The sequence below is a fragment of the Leptonotus elevatus genome, chromosome 1 (genome assembly GCF_054856555.1).
Source record: "Leptonotus elevatus isolate MCC_2025b chromosome 1, RoL_Lele_1.0, whole genome shotgun sequence".
Lineage (NCBI taxonomy): Eukaryota > Metazoa > Chordata > Actinopteri > Syngnathiformes > Syngnathidae > Leptonotus > Leptonotus elevatus.
Genome location: NC_141239.1, coordinates 34,479,602 through 34,494,490, shown reverse-complemented (window position 1 = coordinate 34,494,490; position 14,889 = coordinate 34,479,602). Strand labels below are relative to the sequence as shown.

General features: G+C 40.9%; 1 protein-coding gene across 8 annotated transcripts in view; it reads left to right on the top strand.

Annotated features, from left to right (window-relative positions):
- astn1 (astrotactin 1) overlaps window positions 1–14,889 on the top strand; it is a 309,454-nt gene that overhangs the window by 172,963 nt on the left and 121,602 nt on the right. For all 8 annotated transcript variants that reach the window (XM_086094600.1, XM_086094593.1, XM_086094620.1 and 5 more), the window contains 2 exons: window positions 47–151; window positions 9,670–9,858. In XM_086094600.1, the coding sequence (XP_085950726.1) occupies window positions 47–151; window positions 9,670–9,858 (294 nt within the window). The remainder of the gene's footprint in view (window positions 1–46; window positions 152–9,669; window positions 9,859–14,889) is intronic.

Here is a 14,889-nt window from a genome sequence, read left to right as displayed (position 1 = left end):
GTATTCATAATAACACAGTTCATATTTGTATTGTGTGTGATTGCAGGCATGGTGAACTATAGCGAAGTGTCCGGCTACCCCCTTGTGCAGCGTTGGAGTCTGCGCTCTGTGCTCTACCATGTCAAACTCAATCAATGGGTCTTATCTCAAGGTAAATCACTCAGATTTTGACAATTGTCATTTGTAAAAAAATAAATAAATAATAATAATAATACTTTTTTTTTAAGTACACCACTTTGTTTGATGTGGAGACGATTATATGATATATGTTATTCTCTGAGATGAAGTGTAGCCCTGTTAATAAATATTTGTCATTGTTTGTCATGTGACACTTCAAGGTTAGTGTCTCATGATAATGGACAAATGCGTTTCATTTGGTACACTGGCAAACTGATGTATGTCACAGGCACCAAGTCACCATGCAGATGGAAAGCTGAAAAATTAGGGAAAACAAAAGACGAGAGACAACTTCTTTTAGATGAATCATCATATGCATACAGCGCTATAGAATGCCTTCAATGTCTGTTTATTTGACCTGGTATACTATTTTACACTATAGCATATATACTCACAAAAAGGTAGGTTATAGTCAGCTTTCAGGATGAACTAAAAATGGATGTAAACATTTCCAGGTGAACTTAATTGTATCTTTTTTTTAATAACGTTCTGTAAAATTTTCACCAGGGGCTCTATTTTCGTAGACAAACATATGGCACATCTTCGCTTTACAAGATGAAATGTTTTTTAGCTTGAGACCTTAGAGGGATACTTGACTCATTGAGCCCTTTTCAACAGTAAGAAGAAATTATTGTCCATAATTAATGTGATAACTTCATTATTTTTCATGAACAGTTAATCCCTTTAAAAACTAATTTTGCCACTTGCTGTCGACTGAAGATGACATAACCTGTGCTCAGGAAACAGGTGGCTCAGTTTGCTGACCAAACCCAGAAAACAGGTGAGCCAATTACCCATGATTGGTCGTTACCTAACAAGTATTTCCTCAGAACAGGTGATGTCATAATCAGTCGACAGCAAGTGGAAACATTTTTTTTTTTAAAGGTATTAATTGTACATGAAAAATAACGAGGTTATCAAATTAATTCTGGACAAAATGTTAACTTTTTACTTGTGAAAATGGCTCAATGAGTCAAGTAACCCTTTAAACTAGCTAAAAGCAGGTTTAAGTTGTGGCTGGCACAGGTGTTGTAAGGTGATTTTGGTGGATTTGATCGAGGTGACAACAGCGTGCATCGAGCCCTCTGCATCATTGAAGGAATACATTTCTTGAATGCAAAAGTATTATCTTCATTTTTATTATATTTATCAAAACACCCCCCTGGGCCGCGGCACATCTATGAGGGGGCTGGCACACTCAGACACAAAAGATTCGGGTGGAAGTAGTTTTTTTTTTAATCGAGTCTCCTATCAATTGTGTCATCGATTAATAGCCACCCTCCCCCCCTTTTTTATTTATTTATTTGTATTTATTTATTTTTAAGTCCACTAAGGTTGAACATGAGTGGAATTTAGTGGATATAAATACTCATTGTTCCTTATCTTCTGTACACATATACACATTTTACACAAACACCAACAAAATTAGCCTATGCTAAACGGGTAGTAATCTCGATTAGCATTAGCCCCGAATAAACTCGAATCACTTACTTATTGTACTTTTCCCGAAAATCACTTCATAGTCCAACATATGAAAAATCTATTGGGTCAAAATATCAAATGCACTTAAATAGCGCTTTATCTTCATCATATGTTTACGCCTGATGCATGAGACTTGTCTCATTCAAACATATTGAATGTCAAAGCCTACACTGGGCGTTGATGAAGCATACCAACCACACAGAAAGGTTTTTCAAATAACTTACTTTATGCTCCAGGATCCCGCGCCGTCACCCTGATGTTTTCTTTGGTTCCATTCCATTTTAAAGCCATGAATGTCATAGCTTTGTACTTGATTAGTCTACTAGCTAATGCTAAACTAGCTACTGGTTTTGTGAAGTGAGTTCGTTTCTAAGGTCCGCCAGCGTCTGCATTTGCAAACCTCCTTGCGGCTGTTGTTAAAGGTCTGTTCAAGGATCTTTTGTTGCTGCGTCATCTTAACGATTGGTACTGGATCCCGTCAATCAATCTGCCGTAACAACGTCGTGCGTGCTCGTTCCTAGCTGCGCACCTCGCATGTTTGTAGTATGTAGCCGTTGAGCTTCAGATTCAGCCATTCATTGTTGTAGCTCCACCAATCTCACCGTATACTTTGAAAATGGCTGAGAGACGCAAGAGGACATCCGTCTCTGAAGTGAGGCCGGCTGCAGAGACTGATGAAGATGAGGATGAGCTCACACGGTTGGGATTTACTTTGAAAAAATTATAGTCAAGTTTTTCACATCAGAAATAACTCCTTGTAAAGTTTACTTAGAATTTCTGAGTGCATCAACCTTTACTAGGCTTTTTCAAGTAAATATGTCTTGCTCTATGTTTAACATAGATAGTAGATACCATCTTGTCTTGTTGCTGACGCACGTAGGGCTGCCATCTTACGTGTGTTTGGCTCCAATAAATTCATTAGAACTATTTTATTTCTTTAGCGATTTTCTTCTGTCCCTCTGTATCTGTTGCAAAATGCTGATAACGATAAACTTACTGACCAATTCCCTATGAGAATATTTTGTTTGAAAAGTCCAAATAGCGAGGTACTTTTGATCTTTGGAACTTTTGTTAGGCATCAATCTCATGATGTCAAAATAGGTACATCTTATTGAAGCGAACTGTTTAAATACCAATATGCCTTTTTGTCAAGACCACACTTTGTGAAATGACTTCTACTACTTTGGCTGCAATTTGCAAACAAAATGTGTGCCATTTAATAGACTTGCAAATGTTTACCTTAGCATTAGCTAAGAGCTAACGAGCAGTTGTTAGATGTTAGATCTGTTAAATCCTGTAATGGGCACTACACCACAAGGGTCCCTTGCAGGCAGTTGTACAATTATTTGCATGGAAGAAAAAAAAGAAAAAGTCCAATTTGGCTCCTTTCCACCAAATTAAACTATTGACTGATTGTGGCTTTGCTGTTTAGTGGAGTGCCTCGAGGGAACAGCAATAAGTGAAATGGGTCCTTTATGAGGAAGGCAATGCATTGTTAGTCAAGGCATCAAGGTGGTATTGAGGCATACCCTGAGTCCATCGGACATGGGATTATTGGTAATAGTGATTTTAATATGCATTATTATGCATTTCTATTTGAACTGTACCACAACAATGAAACCACAATCTTTATATGCTATTTAGACTACAAAGCAAGATAGTTGTTTAGGTCAAAGCCATTTTGTAAGACCATGATGATTTCAATAGATTTTACTCTTCATTTCAGATATATTTCATCAGTCCAATTCAGCTTTAAATAATGTTTTATTGATCTCTTGAGATGAGCATGTAAAAACATGTTTACTAGCCAGAAACGCAAAACTTGTGTACAACATGTGTAAGTTTCTAGGATTGTGTTTTCCTTATACATGTCTCTCTAAGAGTTTCATAGAGAATACCTTACTCTGTGGAAAAAAATTAACTATCACTTGTTTTTATACTGTATATTGAGATGAATATATGGTTATATACATGGGTGACTGGAAAAATTAGGTTATCAAACAGACTGTATGCTTATTTTATTTTTCTTGTTTCTGTCATATTACAATGCTGTGTTTCAGAGCAGCACCAATATATTCTGACAGTGTCTGCCTTGCACACCTCTTAGGCTAAGAGAACCTATGATAGGTATTTAGTCAAGCAATGTTTTCTCCTGGCGGCTTTTGTAGATTATACTGAACCATGTCAGGAGGATTGTTTTTTCTTCCTAAGGAAATATATATGGCTTTCTCTCAATGTATTTGCCTCACCACATACTATATCATGTTTCATGGTAATGGAACTATAGTTGAAATGTTGCATTTAGTCACTTTAACTTGCATGAAATGAGCCACAGAACGTTTCCATTGCAGTAGGCACTACTTGAATGCATTTCCAGTGGTGATGCTGTTGCTTATACATTGTGCCTTTGGGGGAACAGATAGTTTAGAAGTCACTCTCTGCCCTTCTTCTCTGTTTCTGCCATTTCCCTTTTCCGCTCATCATATTTCAAAAGCCACCAGGGGGTAACAATTGCAGGGGTTTTACATTTGAAAGTAAAGGACCCATTGCTCAGTCACATACAGGTCTGTCTCACACTTCAATGGATGCCTAATTTAATTTTAGAGGGGAAACCAGAGCAGCCGGTGTGTGTGAGTTGAGTTATTAACACCAAATCTCAAGGAAGTGATAATGATTAACCACTATTGCACTTTTACTTTTTATTATTTGATGCAGCGCTGTAAGGCTAATCACATGGCAATATTGATCTCCTGATCAGTGTGTCACATTCAACATTCATCCATCCATTTTTTTAGAATGCATGTCCTCATTAGTGTTGCGGGTAGACTGGTCTCAGTGTACATAAAATACTATTCACACTCACATTCACACCTGTAGGCAATTTAGAATCATAATTAACATAACATGGATGTCTTGCCTCATAAATGTGGGATTGAACTGGAGTAGTGCTATGAAAAAAACTCTACACTTTTGAATCCAGGACCTCTGGACTGTGAGGTAAACTTGCTAACCACTAATTTGAAGCACATAGTCAACACATTTTCACAATTTTCTGTATTGTCATTCTAATTCTCTTTGGCACACGATCAGATATTGTGACTTGAGCTATGCTTACTGCTGTGATCTTTTCACTCACCAAGTGCTTTCATTCCCTGTTACTGCACTGAACACACACTTAAACCAGTTGACAGTATATGAATAGGGAACCATTTTGTACACAGTAGACCTTCTTCCGCATATGTGTTGCTAATTGGGCCCAAGTGGCCCATGTTTCAATCTTTCTGATATTTTCTGGCATTAAAACATTGAAATGAAAAAAAAATATTCTGGTAGCTAAAGTTAATAGTTCTTAACATACACTTGTAGTGCAACACAGACAGATCCTCAGTGATGTATTCTGGGGTCCTCGGGTGTTTCGGGTCTCACAACATCAAACACCCTCTCCCAGGTGAGTCAGTATAGCAGACATTCAAGTTGGGACAAAACTTCACACCATCCTTTTCCATTATGTGAGCCTGTCCTGTAGAGAGATTTTCAATTTACATTTTTACTTTATTTATTTATGTATATATACATTTTCAAGTCAAAAAGAAAATGCTAAGACAATAATGCAAACACAATAAACCCCTAATTCAACAGTCTTTTAAGCTGATTGTCCGTTAAATTGAAGTACTTTTTTGTGGACTAAAAACATTCAGTCCAGTGCAAAATTATTGTAAATAAATATATTTTTTAAGTGTGACATTGTTTGGAAAGTTTTAAAGTTGAACCAACCTTGCTTTGCTGGTTACTTTGATAAGACACGAGGTTAGTGCACTTTCTTTTTTTCATCTCACTGACAAAATGCCATAGAGAAGGGCTTAACAAAAACAATAGTACACTGTATCAAAATCAGTACAGTAGCTATACCAAGTTCAAGAGATGTGTATGTGTACTACATGATTAAAGCTTGCTCAAGTAAACAACAGCCATAGATAATAATAGGTAAATGACTAATGTCCATGCTTCCCATTGCTTTTAATGGGAACATTGACCCTACTAACATGGCTGCCATGTAGGCATATACATATATTTACCAGTATCTGTCTGTTGATTGGGCTACAGGGCTAGTAAACAACAGTGGCCATTTGTTTTGGGGTTTTTTTGGGGGTGAGGGATGACAACTACTGTACCAAGTATTGTTTTGGGGGACTGGACACTCTTTTTTTGTCCATTAAAGCAAGTTTCGGATGGATGGATGGATGGACAGACTAATGGACGGATATACAGACTATTAGTTAGTTAGTTCCCTTCCGTTCCATCTTCAATTCCGCTTATCCGGGGTCGGGTCGCGGGGGCAGCAGCTTTAGCAGGGAAGCCCAGACTTCCCTCTCCCCAGCCACTTCAGCCAGCTCCTCCGACGGGATCCCAATGCGTTCCCAAGCCAGCCGTGAGGCGTAGTCTCTCCAGCGTGTCCTGGGTCGTCCCCGTGGCCTCCCGCCGGTAGGACATGCCCGGAACACCTCCCCAGGGAGGCGCCCAGGAGGCATCCGAACCAGATGCCCGAGCCACCTCAACTGGTTCCTCTCAACGTGGAGGAGTAGCGGCTCGACGCTCAGTCCCTCCCGGATGACCGAGCTTCTCACCCTATCTCTAAGGGAGAGCCCGGCTACCCTGCGGAGGAAACTCATTTCGGCCGCTTGTATCCGGGATTTTGTTCTTTCGGTCACGACCCAAAGCTCGTGACCATAGGTGAGGGCAGGAACGTAGATCGACCGGTAAATCGAGAGCTTTGCCTTTCGGCTCAGCTCCTTCTTCACCACAACGGACCGATACAGCGTCCGCATCACTGCAGACGCTGCACCGATCCGTCTGTCGATCTCCCGCTCTAACCTACCCTCACTCGTGAACAAGACCCCAAGATACTTGAACTCCTCCACTTGGGGCAGGTACTCATCCCCGACCCGGAGAGGGCACTCCACCCTTTTCCGACTGAGGACCATGGTCTCGGATTTGGACGTGCTGATCCTCATCCCAACCGCTTCATACTCGGCTGCGAACTGGAGATCACGGCTTGAAGAAGCCAACAGCACCACATCATCTGCAAAAAGCAGAGATGCAATGTTGAGGCCACCAAACTGGACTCCCTCAACACTCCGGCTGCGCCTAGAAATTCTGTCCATAAAAGTTATGAACAGAATCGGTGACAAAGGGCAACCTTGGCGGAGTCCAACCCTCACAGGAAACAAATTCGACTTATTGCCGGCAATGCGGACCAAACTCTGACATCGGCCGTACAGGGACCGAATAGCCCGTATCAGGGGGCCCGGTACCCCATACTCCCGAAGCACCCCCCACAGGACTCCCCGACGGACACGGTCAAACGCCTTCTCCAAGTCCACAAAGCACATGTGGACTGGTTGGGCGAACTCCCATGCACCCCCAAGGATCCTGCTGAGGGTGTAGAGCTGGTCCACTGTTCCACGGCCGGGACGAAAACCACACTGCTCCTCCTGAATCCGAGATTCAACTTCCCGACGGACCCTCCTCTCCAGCACCCCCGAATAGACCTTACCTGGGAGGCTGAGGAGTGTGATCCCTCTAAAGTTGGAACACACCCTCCGGTCCCCCTTCTTAAAAAGGGGAACCACCACCCCGGTCTGCCAATCCAGAGGCACTGTTCCTGATGTCCACGCGATGTTGTAGAGACGTGTCAACCACGACAGCCCCACAACATCCAGAGCCTTTAGGAACTCCGGGCGAACCTCATCCACCCCCGAGGCCCTGCCACGGAGAAGCTTTCCAACCACTTCAGTGACTTCGACCCCAGAGATAGGGGGGCTCACCTCAGAGTTCCCAGACCCTGCTTCCTCAAAAGAAGGCGTGTCGGTAGAATTGAGGGAGGTCTTTGAAGTATTCTCCCCAACGATTCACGACGTCCCGAGTCGAGGTCAACAGCACCCCATCTCCACTAGACACAGTGTTAATGGCGCACTGCTTTCCTCTCCTGAGACGCCGGATGGTGGACCAGAATTTCCTCGAAGTCGTCCGGAAATCGTTTTCCATGGCCTCACCGAACTCCTCCCATGTCCGAGTTTTTGCCTCAACGACCACCAAAGCCGCATTCCGCTTGGCCAGCCGGTACCTGTCAGCAGTCTCCTTCTTCAGCTTGACGGCATCCCTTACCGCTGGTGTCCACCAGCAGGTTCGAGGATTGCCGCCCCGACAGGCACCAACCACCTTACGGCCACAGCTCCTTTGGCCGCTTCAACAATGGAAGCGCGGATCATGGTCCACTCGGACTCAACGTCCCCCGCCTCCCCCGGGACAATGGAGAAGCTCTGCCGGAGGTGGGCGTTGAAACTCTTTCTGACAGGGGATTCATCCAGACGTTCCCAGCAGACCTTCACAATACGTTTGGACCTGCCTGGTCGGACCAGCATCTTACCCCGCCATCGGAGCCAACACACCACCAGGTGGTGATCAGTTGACAGCTCCGCCCCTCTCTTAACCCGAGTGTCCAACACATACGGCCGCAAATCCGATGACACGACTACAAAGTCGATCATCGAACTGCGGCCTAGGGTGTCCTGGTGCCAAATGCACATATGGACACCCTTGTGCTTGAACATAGTGTTCGTTATGGTCAGTCCGTGACGAGCACAGAAGTCCAACAACAAAACACCGCTCGGGTTTTGATCGGGGGGGCCGTTCCTCCCAATCACGCCCCTCCAGGTCTCACTGTCATTACCCACATGAGCGTTGAAGTCCCCCAGCAGAACGAGGGAGTCCCCAAGGGGAGCGCTCTCCAGCACACCCTCTAAGGACTCCAGAAAGGGTGGGTACTCTGAGCTGCTGTTCGGTGCTTAAGCACAAACAACAGTCAGGACCCGTCCCCCCACCCGTAGGCGGAGGGAGGCTACCCTCTCGTTCACCGGGGTAAACCCCAACGCACAGGCGCCTAACCGGGGGGCAATGAGTATGCCCACACCTGCTCTGTGCCTCTCACCGTGGGCAACTCCAGAGTGGAAGAGGGTCCAGCCCCTCTCGAGAGGATTGGTACCAGAACCCAAGCCGTGTGTGGAGGTGAGTCCGACTATATCTAGTCGAAACTTCTCAGCCTCGCACATCAGCTCGGGCTCCTTCCCTGTCAGAGAGGTGACATTCCATGTCCCCAGAACTAGCTTCAGTAGCCGAGGGTGTAGGCTCGGCCACCAGACGCTCGCCTTCAAGCCCCACCTCCAGGCCTAGCTCCAGAGGAGGGCCCCGGTGACCCGTGTCCGGGCAAGGGAAACGAAAATCCAAAGTTCGTGTTCATCATTGGGGTCATTTGAGCCATGCTTTGTCTGGTCCCTCACCTAGGACCTGTTTGCCATGGGTGGCCCTACCAGGGGCATGAAGCCCCGGACAACATAGCTCCCAGGCTCATTGGGACACGCAAACCCCTCCACCACGATAAGGTGATGACTCACCTTAGGGGGTAGTTAGTTAGTTAGTTAACATTAATAGTTTGTGCGTAAATGCCACAATTAAGTAGTTGGTAGCTATTGTAAACATGTCTTGTAAACCACCCATCCAGCATTCTGCATTTTGTGGAAAATTACAACTCTCAATAACATCTGGATGGAACAAAACATGACAACAGTTTTTAAAAATCCAGAAAACAAAACTGGACTTAACAATTTAGAAAATGTTCTAGATAGATGGATGGATGGAGGGATGGATGTGGCCGTAGCAGTACAACAACTGTGACCCTCTGGTTCCAAACCACAAGTCTTCACGAATCAGCTGCTGTTTACATAATTTTAAAAATAAATTACATTGGGGGTAATTACTAACATAAAAAAAAAATCAATATGTAACATGGAGACAAACAGAAGCCTCTTCTACAGATAGATGTATTGAAATGAAATACAAGGTTAATGTGGGTTAATTAAATAAATTCAAAACATAATGATTCATAAGGATTAACAATATTTTCAGTGTATTTTTGTTTATATTTTAATAAACTATCCCCCATTTTCTTCCTAGCCTTCAGCTCAGCCGTCCATTCGCTGGACGGGGCAACACAGCGAGGCGACTTTGTAGCCATCCTAAAGGAGTTTGGGAACCACTATGTGCAGGAGGCCATGTACGGGTTCCAGGAGTCCTGTACTATTTGGTACCCCAACAAACAGGTTCAGAGGCAACTGTGGCTCGAGTACCAGGACATCAGCAAAGGTAGGGTTGTATACACAATGTGCTTTGTGGATGAAGAAAGCTATGTGCATTTGTCATTCAAGCGGGAGTGCAGGATTTTGACTGCCTGATTGTGTAAATTGGATATGTTTGGGGAGACGAAGAAACACGATTATTTTTATAATTAATTAAAGAAAAAAAACATTAATGCAATTTTAGATGGCTTTATTAACATCAGCTCTCAATGTAACGACACACTTCACTCCTCATGCGGGAGGGAAGCCAACAAGACAAAACTACTTCCGTTCAGTCCGTCAAAGCCAACATTCCCACCTGGAACTCCCTATTGTCCCAAAGTTCCGTCACTACAACGTCATCTCGCGGCGCATATTCGCAAAAGAAGAGCGGATGGAAACGGGCATAAGTCGCATGTCCGTTTTGCGCATTTCCACAAAATTCGCATAAAAATGTTGAAACATTTGGATGGAAACCTGACTAGTGATGTGGTACGAGTATGCATGAGTGGGCGTATGGCATAGTTCTGGATATGGAGATTCTACTCTTTTGGTTTGCTTTGTTGTTTTTGTTTTAAGATACAAGTGTATTTTGAATAAGAAATAAACATTGATCTAATTGTCTTCAAATATGTGCTACATGTAACTGAATTATTATCAGAAGCCATACTTTTGTATCAAATTTATTGTACTGTACAGTATCAAACTCATACAGATATATTTCTACATTTACAGTATATAATATTTAAACCTATACAAGTACATACGATAAAAGTTAGATTTTTAGAAGAAATGTGAATATAAACACATTTTAATGGAGTAGTGTTGGTATGCAAAATAATGACAATCAGGCTGACGTTTATAGAGCATATTCAAGAACAATTCATTTTCTACAATGTATCGCCTGCCGGTTCACCTTAGTCACACGAAACCTCTCAGATGTTGCCATTGTGTGCCGCAGTCATTTATGTTCATGTCTTCAAGGACATTATTACTGTGCTGCTCTGTCTGCACCAACAGATGAAAAGTGTCACACTTCTCTCTCTCTTTTTGAACCGCTTCTGATCGCCCAAACAATTCACCATAATAAACCAAAAAAAAACAATGCTGGCCTTTTCTATTGGCTTTGTGAACTTTTACTTGAAGGTGTTATACAATTCATGCGTGTGATGAATTTTTTGGGGAGTAGTACCATGCTATTCTGAACTATATATGGATCAATTAAAGTCCAATGAAAATGTGTGATTGACACTGTAAAATGGCTCTATGTGGTAAAACCTGCAAAACATTGTATTTTATTATTGATAACAAAATTACATGTATATGACACATGCTGTAGCTGTGTACAAAGAAAGAAATTGGGCCTTAGCAATAATACGACTTTTTTATTATTTGAAGTCATGTCTCATTTTTGAGATAAAATGCAAGTGACCTCTGCAGTGCCTTAGCTTAAAAACATGGGCCTCATATAGTCTGTTTTACTTAGATCACTACAAAGCTGTTGTCAGTATTGATTAGATGTTAAATAATCGGTAATGGTTCAAGTTCCCTATGCCCCACAAAAGATATGTCAATCATGGATGCCTGAACAGATTAGTTATCACTTTAAACTGAATTTAAAATAGAATGACCTCCTTCCTAACTCTCTTATAGAATAAATTGCAAAAAAATAACAAAATAAAACATTGGTTCAAAAAAGGAACAATATTTCAGTCTTTAATGATACTTGGAATTAATAAACCACCTTGACTCCAAACATAGCACACCAAATCAAAACCAAGTACGAAACCTTTAAACCAGAGGTATCAAACTCCGGTCCTCGAGGACCGTTGTCCTGCAGATTTTGGATGTTTCCCTTTTCCAACACAAGCTGATTCCAATCAGCAGGATCGTTATCAGGCTTATGCAGAGCTTGCTGATGAGCTGATCATATATCAGCTGTGTTGGAGAACGGAAACATCCAAAACCTGCAGGATTGAAGCCCTCCAGGACCGGAGTTTGACACCTAGGCTTTAAACCACTCTCCTTAGCATTTTAACCCACATAAATCTAGAATCAATCAATAACCCCCACCCCCCCTTCTTATTATTTTTATTGTTATTGTGCTAGTAGATGAATGATTAATGAGCATTGTTATTTTTTATGCCATTTTTATATTCTGCCATATGCAAATGTTAAAAGCTAGTGGCAAACCCAGAAACAAGTCCAATTAATGTTAACTACAGCTATTTTAAATATTTGTTCACACTTGTCAGTTTTGACTCAAATAAATAAATAAATAAGAGAGAGAGAGAGAGAGAGAGAGAGAGAGAGAGAGAGAGAGAGAGAGAGAGAGAGAGAGAGAGAGACTGCTTTGAGGGTGCTTGAAGAGGTGGTCTCTCTCTGCTTGCAAATGAACTGAGTTGTACTTCGGTTCGTGTCAGTCTTTAACCAGAGTCAAGGACGTTTTAAAATGACAGCAGAAAGTAGAGGGATAACAGACTAACACAGGTGTTAGAGCGTCAGTGCGTTTTTGTCTGCACTTTCAGAAGCTTCTTGAGATATCTCAGCTGGTAAAAACGTCCATCCATCCATCCATCACAAATAATAGTGAAAATGTCACCATATAAAATGAGCATACTTTATGTGATTCATTAAAGTTTGAGATTCATAATACACAGGGTTGGAGCAATGTGCCGCACACTCTCTGGACTGACCATTTACAGTATCTAATTGGGTGTTGATAAGGTGCACTCTGGTTGTTCGAGATATATTTTTTATTTATATATTTGGTTTGTAGTGAACATTAGTCAAGATTATTAGTTTCACATTTTAGCACACAATCAACACAGCCGAGAAGCTGGCTATCATACTATCCCAAAGCCAGGGTTTCATGAAATTAAATGTGCACATTTACCAATCTTGCCCAACACACAGCAAGCAGGAACAATTTGTTGAAAACGATTGTGAATAATTATGAGGTTGTTGAGTCATTGTGTTTCTTGAATATGATTTGATGGAATGAGCTGTCAGTCACAGTCTACATTGTGACAATTGAATACTCTGATGGCTTTAACTAGCAAAAAAAAGTGCACGAAACGATCAGTACACAAAAGCAAAGCAATGGCAAAAAATAAGTAAAAAAAAAAAATCTGAGTGTTTTGGGCAAAGTTCTTGATATGTGTGAAATGTTTTTCCTTAAACCCTGAATATGGCTACCTACTACGCAAGTCTCATTTTATGGCCACTCCACTAAATTCTGGATACACCACTGATCACACATAAGTCACAAATGTTATTTTTGATAAAATGATAAAAACACTAACAGTTAAGTGTACCGGGACTTAATGTAATTCTAAACAGAGCTCGTAAGAATACTGTACTGTTTTGTTTCTAAAATAATGTTGTTGGGCTAATCTCTTAATGTAAATAATATACTGTACTTTTTATTTTATTTTATTTTATTTTATAATGAGTTGTCAGGAGTCCAATAGTCTTTGTAATATGTCTTTCATTGAAATGTTTTTATTATTAATCAATTATTTTGTATACATATGATGAAATTCTGTCTTCAGCTTCAGTTTAAGATAATTTGTAGGAATCTGTCATTTATCATATTCGAAGCAATGTTATGCCTCTGCTTTTTTAGGGGCTTAAAAATATTTGGCCAAATTGCTTATTGTCATTCCAATTTATGGATGTGCTGGAACCTATCCCAGCTGAATTTAGGCGAGAGTTGGGGTTCACCCTGAAGTTGCCGCCAGCCAATTGCAGTGGCCAAATTCCGTACTGGTAAACATAACCACACTTGTGAAACTTGTCCTTGGGAATTAGAGTTTCCTCTATGGAGACGCTTTGCCATGCTTCCTAACGTCATCTTTACTTGGCGGTAAAGATCATATAATGTATGCAACTGGATGAATATTTTACGACCAAACACTACTTATGAGCTATTGCCAAACACATACAAAAAGTCCAATAAAAACACACTTTTAATTTCAAAAATTTGGTAAGAATGTGATGGTGAGTAATTGTGTTGGTATTTACCATAATAGTATATTAAACAAAACCAAAATTATGATGAATTTCTGCTTGTTACTGGGATTGAAAGAGTCCATTAGTAAAATATAAACATGTGCACAACATTGAAGAGAAACTTTAGCCTGAGAATATGTTTCATTCAAAAGTGTGCCATCAGTTTTGAGGAAAAGCAGTAGATTTTATTGGGAAAGATCTGAAATCAGAGTCATATTTCCTAATCCCCTTCTGGCATCGTACAAACGTCCTGGCCTTTTGGATGGAGTAATGAGCTCGCTGGAGAATTTGATGATCCGTGTCCTCACCCTTTGCTCCAAATATGAGAACTGCCTGACTGCAGCCTCCGTTCATATTCAGTGATGGGCAGGCTGACCATTTTCTCTTTTTTTTCAGCTTTTAGTTTTTATTAGGCTGATGTATTTGCAAGATTATATGATTAGTATTATAAGTAATATAAAATATTTTTAAGTCACAGAAAACTGTAGATGACGTCAAAGTATTTTCTGAAAACGGAACTCTTTGTTATATTCATAATTTCTTGTCACTGAAGAGCTCTGAAGCAGTGCATATATGGGTTGTAAGATTTCAGGCTTCTCATTCACATTTCAAAAACTTGCATGAGCCGCTCGTGAACATAACAGAAAATCTCTTGTGAATTTCCATGAATACACAATAGGGTTAAAAGAACCACAAGTTTAACATGACTTTAATTCAAAACATAAAGAGGGACCAAGTAACTATGAACCTTTATGTAGTTAGGCATGTTTTTTATTAATAATTATTATTGTCTATTATAATCTGTAGCAGTAGTTGTTAGGGTTTTTATTAAAATATACAAGTTATTTGTAAACTAATGTGCTCCCCGTATAGTGCCAAAGAGAGCTGACTGTAGGATTATATATATATATATATATATATATATATATATATATATATATATATATATATATATATATATACTGCTAAGCAGATGGAAAAGATAGAGATGTTTTGAAATTAATTCCAAATATTTTTGGGTGTCATGTATAATGTGCTGCCCCAC